Source organism: Pristiophorus japonicus, chromosome 1 (genome assembly GCF_044704955.1).
Source record: "Pristiophorus japonicus isolate sPriJap1 chromosome 1, sPriJap1.hap1, whole genome shotgun sequence".
Taxonomy (NCBI): domain Eukaryota; kingdom Metazoa; phylum Chordata; class Chondrichthyes; family Pristiophoridae; genus Pristiophorus; species Pristiophorus japonicus.
Genome location: NC_091977.1, coordinates 85,233,906 through 85,248,792, shown reverse-complemented (window position 1 = coordinate 85,248,792; position 14,887 = coordinate 85,233,906). Strand labels below are relative to the sequence as shown.

The window sequence follows — 14,887 nt, the reverse complement described above, 5'->3', positions numbered from 1 at the left end:
TAACCCCTTATCCCCTTATCATTTAAGAAACTGTCTATTTCTGTCTTAAATTTATTCAATGTCCCAGCTTCCAGAGCTTTCTGAGGCAGCGAATTCCACAGATTTACAACCCACTGAGAGAAGAAATTTCTCCTCATCTCAGTTTTAAATGGGTGGCCCCTTATTCTAAGATCATGCTCTCTAGTTCTAGTCTCCCCGATCAGTGGAAACATCCTCTCTGCATCCACCTTGTCAAGCCCTCTCATAATCTTATACATTTCAATAAGATCACCTCTCATTCTTCTGAATTCCAATGAGTAGAGGCCCAACCTACTCAACCTTTTCTCATAAGTCAACCTTTCATCTCTTAGTGAACCTTCTCTGAACTGCCTCCAAAGCAAGTTTCTCCTTTCGTAAATATGGAAACCAAAAGTGCACGCAGTATTCCAGGTGTGGCCTCACCAATACCCTGTATAGCTGTAGCAAAACTTCCCTGCTTTTATACTCCATCCCCTTTGCAATAAAGGCCAAGATTCCATTGGCCTTCCTGATCACTTGCTGTACCTGCATACTAACCTTTTATGTTTCATGCACAAGTACCCCCAGGTCCCGCTGTACTGCAGCACTTTGCAATCTTTCTCCATTTAAATAACAACTTGCTTTTTGATTTCTTCTGCCAAAGTGCATGACCTCGCACTTTCCAACATTATAATCTATCTGCCAAATTTTTGTCCACTCACTTAGCCTGTCTATGTCCTTTTGCAGATTTTTTGTGCTCTCCTCACATATTGCTTTTCCTCCCATCTTTGTATTGTCATGAGTTATAATGTCACCTCTATTTTCTCATAATGCATGGGCACTGAGGCTAATTTTCATGTCCCTCCAGCTATTCTAGCACAAATTGCAGGCAGAACCTGGGGCCTTCTGCATCTCAGTGATTCAATACTTCAGCTACTCACAGATTTACCCAGTAAAGTCAGGATCTTGGTTCTAAATTCCAATTCCAAACATTGTTGGTAATATTTCTTATCATGACCTTATCCTGAAATGCACTGACCCAGATTTACACGTCAAAGTAATGGCGAGGTTAATCACACGCCATTATTTATGTACGGCAACTTCAGGTGAGGGGCAGATGCACAGTTAAACTCAAAAATCCAATAGTTGCTCTCCGAGATGCTCCGCTCCGCCATTAGCTTTGCGAAAATGGAGAAATGCGTTGAATGGTGTGAAGTTGCTGTATCTGTGCGATAGATCAAAACTAAACTCACCACAAAAGGTAAATCTTGGCCATTCCAGTCCCAGTGCCCTTTTAACGACATGATAACTGTTAATTACTGCCAAACAACCTCTCTGGCTCTGAACATTAACTATTACAAATGTAGAGTCTCATTCCTTCAGGTTTTAATTATTGTTAGATGTTTTAAAATTATGAAATTTGAAATTAAAATTTTGTTTACAACTTTTCCGTTCTGTTTCCTTTTTCTCTCTCTTATTCCAATCTTTCTTCCCCTCTCTTTTTATTTCTCTTTCTGTATCTGATTTGACATTGAATTCACCCACTCTAATTGACACTTCTTTCTCAATCAACCTGTGAACCTGTGGAATTCTCTATCACAGAAAGTTGTTGAGGCCAGTTCGTCAGATATATTCAAAAGAGAGTTAGATGTGGCCCTTATGGCTAAAGGGATCAAGCGGTATGGAGAGAAAGCAGGAATGGGGTACTGAGCTGAATGATCAGCCATGATCATATTGAATGGTGGTGCAGGCTCGAAGGGCCAAATGGCCTACTCCTGCACCTATTTTCTATGTTTCTATATTTCTAAGCTTCTTGGAAATTAGCAGTAAAATGTTGTGCGACAGGTATTACCTTTCCACAACATTTTAAACTATTTAAATAATTATTAATTACTCATTTAAAATTAATATTTTTTTTTTAATCCTGATTTAAATCATCTATGATTGTAATGCAAGAGAAAAATTGTTGTATTAGAAACCAAACGGCTATAATATTGGGCCATAACTTGATGTGACCACATTTGCTGTTAGTTAGACTTGCCCTTGCACGTTTAGGTTTTTCAATTTTTTGATTAGCAAGTTGCTGAAAGTGCGAGCTGATAACGTTGCAGCAAGGGAAATCGGGCATCTGGGACCCGAGCGAACAGAGCAAGCTACTGTGCATCTTAACCAATTAGATTGAAGATTGGGAAATTAACAGCGCAGGCACTGAGAAAGAAGTGTCAATTAGAGTGGGTGAATTCAATGTCAAATCAGATACAGAAAGAGAAATAAAAAGAGAGGGGAAGAAAGATTGGAATAAGAGAGAGAAAAAGGAAACAGAAAGGAAAAGTAGAAAACAAAATTTTAACTTTAAATTTCATAATTTTAAAACATCTAACAATAATTAAAACCTGAAGGAATGAGACTCTACATTTGTAATAGTTAATGTTCAGAGCCAGAGAGGTTGTTTGGCAGTAATTAACAGTTATCATGTCGTTAAAAGGGCACTGGGACTGGAATGGCCAAGATTTACCTTTTGTGGTGAGTTTAGTTTTTATCTATCGCACAGATACAGCAACTTCACACCATTCAACGCATTTCACCATTTTTGCAAAGCTAACGGCGGAGCGGCGCATCTCGGACAGCAACTATTGGATTTGAAGTTTCTCCTCATCTTGGTGCTAAATGGCTTACCCCTTATCCTTAAACTGTGACCCCTGGTTCTGGAACATCAATGTTCCCCAACATTCTTCCTGCATCTAACCTATCCAATCCCGTCAGAATTTTATATATTTCTATGAGATCCCCTCTCATTCTTCTAAATTCCATTGAATATAAGCCTAGTCAATCCAGTCTTTCTTCATATGTCAGTCCTGTCATCCTGGGAATCAGTCTGGTGAACCTTCGCTGCACTCCCTCAATAGCAAGAATGTCCTTCCTCAGATTAGGAGACCACAACTGTACACAATATTCAAGGTGTGGCCTCATCAAGGCCCTGTACAACTCTAGTAAGACTTCCCTGCTCCTATACTCAAATCCTCTCGCTATGAAGGCCAACATGCCATTTGCCTTCTTCACCGCCTTCTGTACCTGTATGCCAACTTTCAATAACTGATTTACCATGACACACAGGTCTCATTGCACCTCCCCTTTACTAATCTGTCACCGTTCAGATAATAATCTGCCTTCCTGTTTTCACCACCAAAGTGGATAACGTCACCTTTATCTACATAACACAGCATCTGCCACTCACCTAACCTGTCCAAGTCACCCTGAAGCCTCTTAGCATCCTCCTCACAGCTCACACTGCCACCCAGCTTAGTGTCATCTGCAAACTTGGAGATATTACATTCAATTCCTTCGTCTAAATCATTAATGTATATTGTAAATAGCTGGGGTCCCAACACTGAACCTTGCAGTACCCCACTGGTTACTGCCTGCCATTCTGAAAAGGACTCGTTTATTCCTACTCTTTGCTTCCTGTCTGCCAACCAGTTCTCTATCCATGTCAGTACATTACGCCCAATACCATGTGCTTTAATTTTGCACATTAATCTCTTGTTTGGGACCTTGTCAAAAGCCTTTTGAAAGTCTCAATACACCACACCCACTGGCTCCCCCTCGTCCACTCTACTAGTTACATCCTCAAAAAATTCTAGAAAATTTGTCAAGCCCGATTTTCCCTTTCACAAATCCATGCTGACTTGGACCGATCCTGTCACTGCTTTCCAAATGCGCTGCTATTTCATCTTTAATAATTGATTCCAACATTTTCCCCACCATCGATGTCAGGCTAACTGGTCTATAATTCCCTGTTTTCTCTGTCCCTCCTTTTTTTAAAAAGTGGGGTTACATTAGCTACCCTCCAATCCATAGGAACTGATCCAGAGTCTATAGAATGTTGGAAAATGACCACCAATGCATCCACTATTTCTAGGGCCACTTCCTTAAGTACTCTGAGTTGCAGACTATCAGGCTCTGGGGATTTACTGGCCTTCAATCCCATCAATTTCCCTAACACAATTTGCTGACTAATAAGGATTTCCTTTAGTTCCTCCTTATGGAATTTCAAACAGTGCCTCCCTGGATTTTGCCAATGTATCAACAGTTCTCAATACTCCAAATCTGTCTTTTGTGTCTTACTCTATGGGGAATGGAAAATTATTACATTTATAATTGCTACAATCCTATTGAATCAAACACTCTGCATTGTTCATTTACAGCCAATCTCGCCCAATTCACCTTTGAGTCAGTCGTGTCGATAGTCAACAGCCTTCATAATAGTCCTGACCTCAGCAAGGATCAGCATGGACGCAATTGCTTACTGATGTCTTATGTCTACTACGTGTTTCGCCTGCCAGATACTCAGAAAGAGTTTGTAAAAGGAGGTAAGAGTTGGTTATTATCCCAATATTAAAAGCTATTAGAGTAGACATTCATTGCAATACTCTCATACAATACACCTGGGACTGATTTTCATGCCCCTGTCTGTTGGGAAGGGAAAGAAAATGGGATGAAAATGGAGTGAGGAAGTTACCACCGCTAACATCTAGGTTACCGCCATTTAGGTCGGGACCTTCAAATGGGTGGCCCAGGCTCCTGCCAGAACTATGTGGGGGCTACATTAGCCCATGCAAATCAGGATCCTATGGCATCAAATAGGACATTAAAGCAATTTTGAAGTACCAATGGACGGAGCTTGCTCCTCCCATTGGTATTTGGCATAGACTGGCTAAACCATCAGGTCACTCAAAAAAAAGTTATGAAAAAAGTTTTTAAATGATTTTGGTGGGGTCAGGAGGAGCATTAATGATGACTGCTTGTCTGATATCCAAAATCGAATGAGGCGTAATTTCCTCCAGCTGGAAGTTGGGAAGATCAGCTTCCAGCACAAACACTCTCTCTGCCTTTATCATCACTGTGTGAGACTGAAACAAACTGTTTGCAACCTTGTCATCCTGTTCAACTCCAAGCAGAGTTTCCAACCCCATATCCTCTTCATTACAAATACTATCTGCTTCCACCTCCATAACACTGCCTGCATCGGCCCTACTTCAGTCCATCTGCCACTGAAACCCTAATCCATGTTTGTCTTACTTCTAGACTGAATTATTCCACTCATTTCCTGGCTGGGCTCCCGTCCCACATCCACTGTAAATGTCAACTCATTTAAAAATCTGCTGTCTGTATCCTATCCCACGTCAAGTTCTGCTTGCCCATCACCCCTGTCCTCACTGATCTGCATTGGTTGCTGGTTTCCCCAACACTTCAGATTTAAAATTCTCATTCTTACATTTAAATCACTCCATGGCTTTGACCATCTCAGCCCTTACCCCCACGCACCGCCCCCCCCCCCCCACCCCCAGCACACGCATCTCTGTAACCTCCACCAACCCTACACACCTTTCCTCTGACTCGAGCCTTTTGTGCATCCTCATTCCCTTTCATCCCCCATTGGCAGTCGTGCCTGCAGCTACATAGGTCCCATTCTCTGAAATTCCCTCCACCTCTCTATTTCCCTTTCCTCCCTTAGGGCTCAAAATTGGCCCCTGCCGATTTTTGGCACTCTCACCCAAGATGCGCCGCTTTTCCACGACTCCAAGCACGCCGAAAATCTTCCTCCCAACTTTGGCTGCTATCCGGCCTCTCCTCGGTGGTGGCGCAGCGTGGCCAGTAGATTCGGGGGCAGAGCCAGCGCTGAAAACAGTGCCGGAACGTCTGCACATGCGCGTTCGAGTGTGCATGCATGCGCAGTAGCTCCTCGCCCCCAGCGCGTCATGCAGCCTGTGTGAGAGGGACCTGATGCTCGCAGTTGCCGCCCCTATCCCTAGCCGATTGTTCTCTGGGTAATCCGGCCCCTATCCCTGGCCGAGTGGTCTCCCGCACCGACCCGCTGTGTCAGTAGCTGCTTGTGTTCGTGGTTTAAACTACTGTGATTAAGATGACCAGGGTCAATGTCAGGAAGAGCAGTGTTAAATAGGTTTTTATTCAGCCTTGCTGGGGTTGAGTAGAAAGTTTAATCATCGGTGTTTGGTGAATAAGGATGCTTTTGGGTCCAATTTTTTCATTTCAGGTTTGGTCGGGCGGGACCTCTTAAAGCAAGAGGCGATGTTTTTGGTAAACAGGCGGAGTTTATGTTTGCCGAGTTCCTTTATTTCCTTTAAACTTTCCTTAAAACTTTTGTAAGTCTTGATGCTTTAGGTGCAGGTCGTCTCCGCTTCCTTCTATTTTTTATTTGTTATAGAATGCTCATTACTTTTTGTGCTTTGTTTAGTGCTTTGTAAGTCGTGGTGCTTTAGAATGTACTAACCTGCGCCGATTTCTTAACTCTCCGCAAGGGGTTTTCTGAAGTGGCCACATACACTGGCCTAGGTAGATTTGGAGTAACTATTAGCTGGTCAAAGTTGCCTAAATGGCCAAAACTGGCATAGGTGACTGGGAATGCTCCCTTTTGAGAAAAAAAAACTAAACTAAAAAAATCGTAACTAACTCAGTTACTCTGGAGCAAGTTTATTGGAGAAAGTGGGGGTTTTTAACTTACGCCAGAAAAACCAAGTTACTCCAAAAAAAAAACGGAGCAACTCCTGGCCAATTTTGAGCCCGAAAGGTGCTCCTTAAAACCCACCTCATTGATCAACCATTTAGTCACAGCCAATTTCTTCCTTGGCTCAACATCTGGTTCTTCATCATGTTCCTGTAAAGGGCTATGTGGCTTTTTCTACATTAAAAATGCGACATAAATAAATGCTGTTGCTGTTGCTGCTGCATATTAGATCATTCTGTGAAGGTTTCCAACGTCGTCCCGATCCTCTTCAATTGAGTTTGAACATACAATATTGATCCAATTAGAACGTGACAATGAAATTCTTTTTAATGCATTCTTTTGTCAAATTGAACCAATTCTTCTTATATCATTAGAAGCTTAAACGCTCAATCCATACTTGTACTATTAGTTACAGTTTATTCCTTACAGTTAAATTAATTTACATAAAGGTGGTTGACAGTTCAGAAAAAATTGCCTGGTAGCCAACCTTGCATATAAACAGCAGAAGCAGGAGACCCTCAGTGGCTCATAGGTAGTATTTGCATCATATCTATCGACCGATACCACATCAGAGAATTACTTTTCATTTCTTCAGCACTTTTTAACACCTCACCTATGTCAGCTAACTTTCCGTCAACAAATCACATCAGAAACATTAACTGATCTGAACCAGAGTGTAAATATGGATTCTAAGATTGACCTGAACATTCCTGTGCAAGGGTACAAACATTGAAGCTGAGAAATTCGATTAACGTACAAAACAGGCGCAAAGTCGGCAGAGCCACAGCTCCAGGTGGCAGACTGTGCTGGCCTGGTGACAGGCTGAAAAATCCCCGAGGTAAATTTGGGTCGTGGTGGCCAATCGACTGCATCGATTCAGCCGCATGGCCGCCGCAAAACGGCAGAAACGGGCCTTATCCGGATCCAGCCCCATAGTGTTTAGGCGCAATCATGAAGATTGGCCATTTGGACAAGATAACAAAGGGCAGCTGGCACCCATGGAGCTGTACCCTGGCACGAGTCAGTGGCCTAGAAATTCATCTTCATAGCACCCATTCTTTCCAGCGCTTTGGGTGCTATTTTGAGTCCAAAATGGCATCTGTGCCGCGCGCGCACAATTCTGTGTGGGCCATGACAGATGCCATTTTTGTGAGGGCCAAACAAAAGGCGTCGTTTACCCACATCTAAAGCAGTGTTAGGCCATTAACATATTCAAATAACGGACCTAATGCCTGCTTATGCTGTCTCTTTGGTTTGCGGTTTGAGGCAACCAGCACCCACACTCTTGCCTCCTGGAAAACCAACGCTAAACAGCACGGAATTAAAAAAAGGTAATTACTTACCATCATCACTGCCACACCCGGTCTCGAGATCTCTAACCTCACTCCCGGCTCTGACCTCCAGGCTCCGTCCCGATACCCCCACGACCTCCTAGCCCTCCCCGATATCATTGCAGGCCCCCCGATCTTCTTATCGACCCCCAACAGCTCTCTGATCACCCACCCGACAGCAATGCCGACCCCCCCCACACCCCGATCTTCTTAACTGGCCCCTGACAGCCCTCTGCTTACGGATTCCGAGGCCCACCCGTTCCTCCTCCAGACTCACACTATGCAATGCAATCACTGACCTGGAAATTGGAGCTTCAACCTGTGCCGGGCTCCATCTATAATAACGAGGTCCGAGGATCAAAATTCAACACTCCTCCAACCTGCACTCTTAGGGTAAGGCGCCCAAAAATGGACGCTATTGAATTTCTCGGCCAGTATCTTTGAGGTAGTGGGGGAAGAGAAATTAGAGCAAAATATGTTGTTAGCAAACGGCTGCAGTTCAATGACATTTAAATAGCGCATGTGTAACCTTGCACAAATGCCACAAAAATAACCAGAAAGTAATTATTGGGCTCACATTATAGTATAATGCCCTTTATTAATTACATGACTGAATTTTTCTGCCTCATTGAAAGTCAGGTCACGGTTAACGTTATTTGTGAACATTACATTTAACAGTGCTGCAATAAATTATCACTCAATTAGCAGTCCTCCGATACAGTGAAGTTTTGGTGTGACAACTGCATTTCACGAAAGCAAGTGACAGTTTTATTCTATTGAAAATAGTAGTGGTAAAATTACAGGAAGTGTCGGTTCAAAACTGCACAAGCGGAATAGAGGAGTTCCACCACCAGGGGGTGCTCACGTTCATCAACTCGCACTGACTTGTAGCTGTGTCGTCACATAGGCTGAAAATTTGACAGGGCAGTTTGGTGAGAAGAAGATTAATAGTCTGGAGTCTACCAAATAGTTTCAAATGCTTTTTTAAAAATCTTTGATCTCTTTGAAACAGTATAAGATTTGTATAGAGACATTATCAATTTGTTTCATTTTGTACTGTTAGTGCAAGAAAAGGATGACAAGTATAGATTTTAAATTTTTAACCGAAAGCTAAATACTGCAGAAAGCCAAGAGGAGATTAGAAACTGCAGGGGTGAAACTAAAAAGGAAATTAGGAAAGCAAAGAGAGGGCATGAGAAAATATTGGCAAGTAACATCAATGAAAACGTGAAAGTGTCCAATCCTTTCTGGTTACAGGTATGGTACTGGAGGACGGCTAATGTTGTCTAAAAAGGGAGAAAGAGATAGACCAAGTAATTATAGGCCAGTCAGCATAACCTCGGTGGTGGGCAAATTATTGAAAACATTTCTGAGGGACAGTATTAATCCTCATTTAGAAAGGCATGGATTAATCTAGGACAGTCAGCATGAATTTGTAACGAGAAGGTCATATCTGATGAACTTGATTGAATTTTTTGAGGAACAGCGAAGAGGGTAGCGCGTTTGATATAGTGGAAATGGATTTTCGCAAGGTCCCACATGGCAGACTCATTAGAAAAGTAAAAGCCCATGGGATCCAAGGGAAAGTGGCAAGTTGCATCCAACACTGCCTCAGTGGCAAGAAACAAAGGGTAATGGTTGATGGGTGTTTTGTGACTGGAAGGCTGTTTCCAGTGGGGGTCCGCAGGGCTCAGTACTAGGTCCCTTGCTTTTTGTGGTACATATCAATGATTTAGACTTCAATGTAGGGCCCATGCTTAAGGGGTTTGCAGATGATACAAATATTGGCCGTGTGGTTGATAGTGAGGAAGAAAGCTGTATCGATGGACTGGTCAGGTGGGCAGAAAAGTGGTCAATGGAATTCAATCCGGGGAAATGTGAAGTAATGCATTTGGGAATATAAGAGCAGGGAGGTAATGCTTGAACAGTATAAAACACTAGTTAGGCCACAGCTAGAGTACTGCGTACAGTTCTGGTCACCACATTACAGGAAAGATGTGATTGCACTGGAGAGGGTACAGAGAAGATTTACTAGGTTATGGCCAGGATTAGAGAATTTTAGCTATGAGGAAAGATTGGATAGGCTGGAGTTGTTTTTGTTGGAACAGAGGAGGCTAAGGGGAGACTTAATTGAGGTGTATAAAATTATGAGGGGCCTAGATAGAATGGATAAGAAGGACCTATTTCGCTTAGCACAGAGGTCAATAACCAGGGGGCGTGGATTTAAAGTAATTGGTAGAAGGATTAGAGGGGAGTTGAGAACTTTTTTCATCCAGAGGGTGGTGGGGGTCTGGAACTCACTGCCTGAAAGGGTGGTGGAGGCAGAAATCCTCATCACATTTAAAAAGTATTTGGATGTGCACTTGAAGTGCCATAACTTACAAGGCTACGGACCAAGAGCTGGAAAGTGAGATTAGGCTGGGTAGCTCTTTAGCGGCCAGTACAGAAATGATGAGCCAAGTGACCTTTTTCTGTGCTGTATATTTCTATGATTCTATGAGTAGATTTTCTCTTTTAATCTTTGTTTCACTTCTTAAAAAATGATACATGTTAGCAGATATTTGGAGCCTGGCATTCTGTCCTTTTCCCAGTGCCTTTGTTTTAATTGATTGTAGCTCAAACAGAGTTAACAAAGTAATGTGCAAAAGCTCTGCTTCTGACCGGCAGTGTATGTATGTGAAAGTGCCAACTGGCACTAAGCGAAATATAATGTTTGCCTGATTTGGCACCAGAACAATACTCTATAAAAATTCTGACCATTATATTTAACAAAGGTGTTTTTATTAAATATTTCAATCCCCACAGGTTCAGACAAGATTTTATGTGTGTGTGTCTGGAACCTAAGCCTAGTTTTGTTCTTTGTTATTCACCCAGTATGATTGAACTGTACTTGACATTTACACTGACTGTTTTCTTTAGTTCCAGCAGCGGCACCCATTTTGCCAGAGAGTCGTTATTATACTGTGGGGCGTTCCAGCGCTGCCCATGTGGGATCGAGACTAATGCAGTCCCGCATCATGAGCAGCAGCAATCCTGATATTGCAGGCACCCAGACTTTAGCAGATGAAGAAGTTAAAAATATTATGTCTTCAAAGGTATGGTGCTGAAATTAGGAAAACTGCACTTTAACTAACTTTTTATTGAAAAATCCGTTTTTTTAAAAAAGATATAAGGGAATGGAAACAAACGAATCCCATTACTGTTTAATCCAGACGACTGAATCATCTCGCTATGCAGCTCTTTCTCAATCTGACCACTCACTTCTGCTGTCAATTGCTGCACTATTTAAATTACAATTTTATTTCAGTGTCTCAGATCATCATAGGCGGTCCTTCGAACGAGGATGTCTTGCTTCCACATGGGTTCACAGATGTTTCAATGAAGGACCCGATGTTCCCATCCTGAACTGCAATTGAGGGTGTGGAAGATGCCTGTGCGTGGATTTTTTTAACGTGTGGTGATCGTTGCACATCAGCCACCACACGGGCTTGACAGAGCTAGACCTTTATCCAGTGGCAAGGGTTAACCAGGACAACTGGAGACCTGCTTTGATGCACGGACCTAGTGCGCGCACGTATCGCAGTGTGGGCTGGCCCGTGCTGCCCCTGGGCCCTCGGCTCTTCTGGGCCCCGTACCCTCATTCACTGCACCTCTGCCACGATCTCTCGCCGCTTCTCCGCCACAAACATTCGCCACACCTCTGCCACGATCCCTCATTGTGTCTTAGATAATAGCTGGGAAACACAACATTAATGAGAAAATAGATTCTACTGAATTTTCCTGTATCCTAAATTTTGTAAAGGGAGCACACTTGTCGAGGTTTCTCAGTCACCTCTTGTTGCCCTGTTTTATACTATGGATTGTTGTTGTAAGGAAGTCTGGAAGGAAACATTGGAGTAGAAATTGGTATTCATTGTACCCTGTTTTTTGTGTGTAAAGTATACCAATTGAGCACTGGGACAGCCTGCGCCCAATCTGCAGTGGTGTTGGTACCCACGCTAAATTCGTGATGACTATTTTTTAGACATCCCGGGCAAACATCTAAAACAGGCTTTAGGCCCCTTAAATATGTTAAAGAAGACATAACACCACTTGAAGGACCCCTCAACAAAATTTGTTCCCAAAGAGTGGGGCAGATATTGGGCCTACCCCGCTCAGGATTTTTCTGTGGACCCCGTGGCCACCAACTACAGGTAAGTTTTTTTTTAAAAGCATTTTTGTGGAGCCAAGAAGAGCAGCAGCGTACCGAACTAGTCGTGATTTGACATTTTGAACTTCTGCCCCAGTGACGTCCCGAAACTGCCCACAATCCACTGTCCTCTTTTCTAATGTCATGAGGGAGTTCTGCACAAAATGTTTGCTTTGGGACTGCCTCTAACTTGCATCTACAAACTAGAACTGTCAGCATTTCACCTTGTAAGACCTTGCAATAAAGATACAATCTGAAATAAAAACAGAAAATTCTGGAAATACTTCACCAGAATGAAGGGTCATCGACCTGCAAGGTTAACTCGGTTTCCCTCTCCACAGATGCTGTCTGACCTGCTGAGTATTTCCAGAATTTTCTGTTTTTAATCTTGGAATAAAAATGTTGTGCTTCAGATTTCTGTCCACTAGAAATTGGATTGAGATTAGATTGACTTATTTTTTTTATTTGATCTTTATAGCCATGAGAGAGAGAGGACCTTCATTCCATCAGTCTATGCTGGTGTCATCCACAAATTTAGAAATTGTGTTTTTGATTCCAAAGTCTAAATTGTTAATATAAATTGTGAACAACAGTAGTCCCACCATTGATCCTTGTGAAGTACCACTACCCACCTTCTGCCACTATGAATAGTTACCTTTTACCCTTACTCTCTGCTTTCTGTCTTAAAGCCAACTAGCTATCCATTCTGCTACTTGCCCCCTGACTCTGCATTCTCAGACCTTGTTCATTTATTAAGAACATAAGAACATAAGAAATAGAAACAGGAGTAGGCCATTTGGCCCCTCGAACCTGCTCCACCATTTAATAAGACCGTGGCTGATCTGATCTTGGGCTCAGCTCCACTTCCCTGCCCACCAGTATTGTTGCCTATTTTATTTTCCCAAGTTCTATTCTTAATCCCTCAAAATCAGCTTTTCTGCTATCTATTACCTCAGTTTTCTTCATACTTACGTCCTTCTCAATTATCATCTTAAAGCGTATTATATTATGGTCACTATTGTTGAGATGTTTTCCTACTTTTACTTCTCTTATCTGCTCCGGATCATTCCCCATTACTAGACCCAATAGCGAATCGTTCCTTCTTGGGCTTTTTACATATTTTTACCTCCACCTCCCTTCCACTGCACCTATTAGTGTGATTGATCCTTTATTATCTTTTATCTCTATCCATATGGATTCTATTTTTGACTTGCTGCTGAATTCGGCGGGAGTTTTGCGGTGGCGCTACAGCGTTGCGTCCTGATCCCGTTCACCCGGAGATAGCGCGCCGGACCCAAAATTGCATTCTGCCCCCTGCAGCATCACCGGGCAAAAACACCGGCAGCTGCAGGAGGCGTTCATCAGGAGGCTGGGCGCTTCGGGGGCGTTGCTTAAAAGCGAGGTGGCCGAGGTAAGTAAAAAAAAAAAAAATTACCTTCTCTCTTGCAGGTTTTTTCGCGGCTTCCTGCCTGCAATTGATCAGCCCGGCACTCTGGTCGAATGCCGGGCTGATCGGGCGGAATCACGCCTGCTAACATGGTGAAGGTAAGTTTTTTTTTCTTTGCAGAACCTGCAGCAATGGCCCTTTCCTTTAAGAGAGGGAAGAAGCCTTTCAACACGGCAGCACTGCTGATTGTGCTCCAGGAAAGAAGTGGAGCACTTGATTATATTATGGTCACTATTGCTGAGATGGTCTCCTACTTCTACTTCTCTTATCTGCTCTGGTTCATTCCCCATTACTAGATCCTACAGCAAATCATCCCTTGTTGGAGCGCCAACGCTAACATTTTAAATGCCTGGCGCTAACTTTTCAAACTTTTAAAAGTTAGTGCCCCACACAAGGCGCTCCCCAATTTCTCCCCCGGTGACTAATAGATCCATCAGCGATTTCTGCTGTGTGGTATCTGTAGCAGAATTGAAAATGCGCATGAAAAGATTATGATTATGATTCTGCTTTTGATAGCAAACAGCATGGATCTTTCCCATGCGACTTAAGGCATTGTGATATAAGAACATAACAACATAAGAAATAGGAGCAGGAGTAGGCCATTTGGCCCCGCAAGTCTGCTCCACGAATCAATAAGATCATGGCTGATCTGATCAAGGACTCAGCTCCACTTCCCCGCCTGCTCCCCATAACCCTTTATTCCCTTATCGCTCAAAAATCTGTCAATCTCCACCTTAAATATATTCAATGACCCAGCCTCCACAGTTCTCTGGGGCACAGAATTCCATAGATTCACAATCCTCTGAGAGAAGAAATTCCTCCTCATCTCAGTTTTAAATGGGCGGCCCCTTATTCTATGTCCCCTAGTTTTAGTTTCCCCTATGAGTGGAAATATCTGCTCTGCATCCACCTTGTCGAGCCCCCTCATTATCTTATATGTTTCGATAAGATCACCTCTCATTCTTCTGAACTCCAATGAGTATAGGCTCAACTTACTCAACCTATCTTCATAAGTCTCCAGAATCAACCTAGTGAACATTCTCTGAACAACCTCCAATGCAAGTATATCCTTCCTTAAATACGGAGACCAAAACAGTACGCAGTACTCCAGGTGTGGCCTCACCAATGCACTGTACAGTTGCAGCAGGACTTCTCTGCTTTTATACTCGATCCCCCTTGCAATAAAGGCCAACATTCCATTTGCCTTCCTGATTACTTGCTGTACGTGCATACTAACTTTTTGTGTTTTGTGTACAAGGACCCCCAGGTCCCTCTGTATTGAAGCACTTTGCAATTTTTCTCCATTTAATTATAATTTGCTTTTCTATTTTTTCTGCCGAAGTGGATAACCTCACATTTTCCCACATTATACTCCTTCTGCCAAATTTGTGCCCACT

The 14,887-nt window shown here is 42.9% G+C and overlaps 1 protein-coding gene across 7 annotated transcripts in view; it reads left to right on the top strand.

Annotated features, from left to right (window-relative positions):
• Nucleotides 1-14,887, top strand: part of dock8 (dedicator of cytokinesis 8) — a 464,486-nt gene that overhangs the window by 345,038 nt on the left and 104,561 nt on the right. For all 7 annotated transcript variants that reach the window (XM_070881523.1, XM_070881482.1, XM_070881473.1 and 4 more), the window contains 2 exons: nt 4,203-4,367; nt 10,774-10,949. In XM_070881523.1, coding sequence (XP_070737624.1) covers nt 4,203-4,367; nt 10,774-10,949 — 341 coding nt within the window. The remainder of the gene's footprint in view (nt 1-4,202; nt 4,368-10,773; nt 10,950-14,887) is intronic.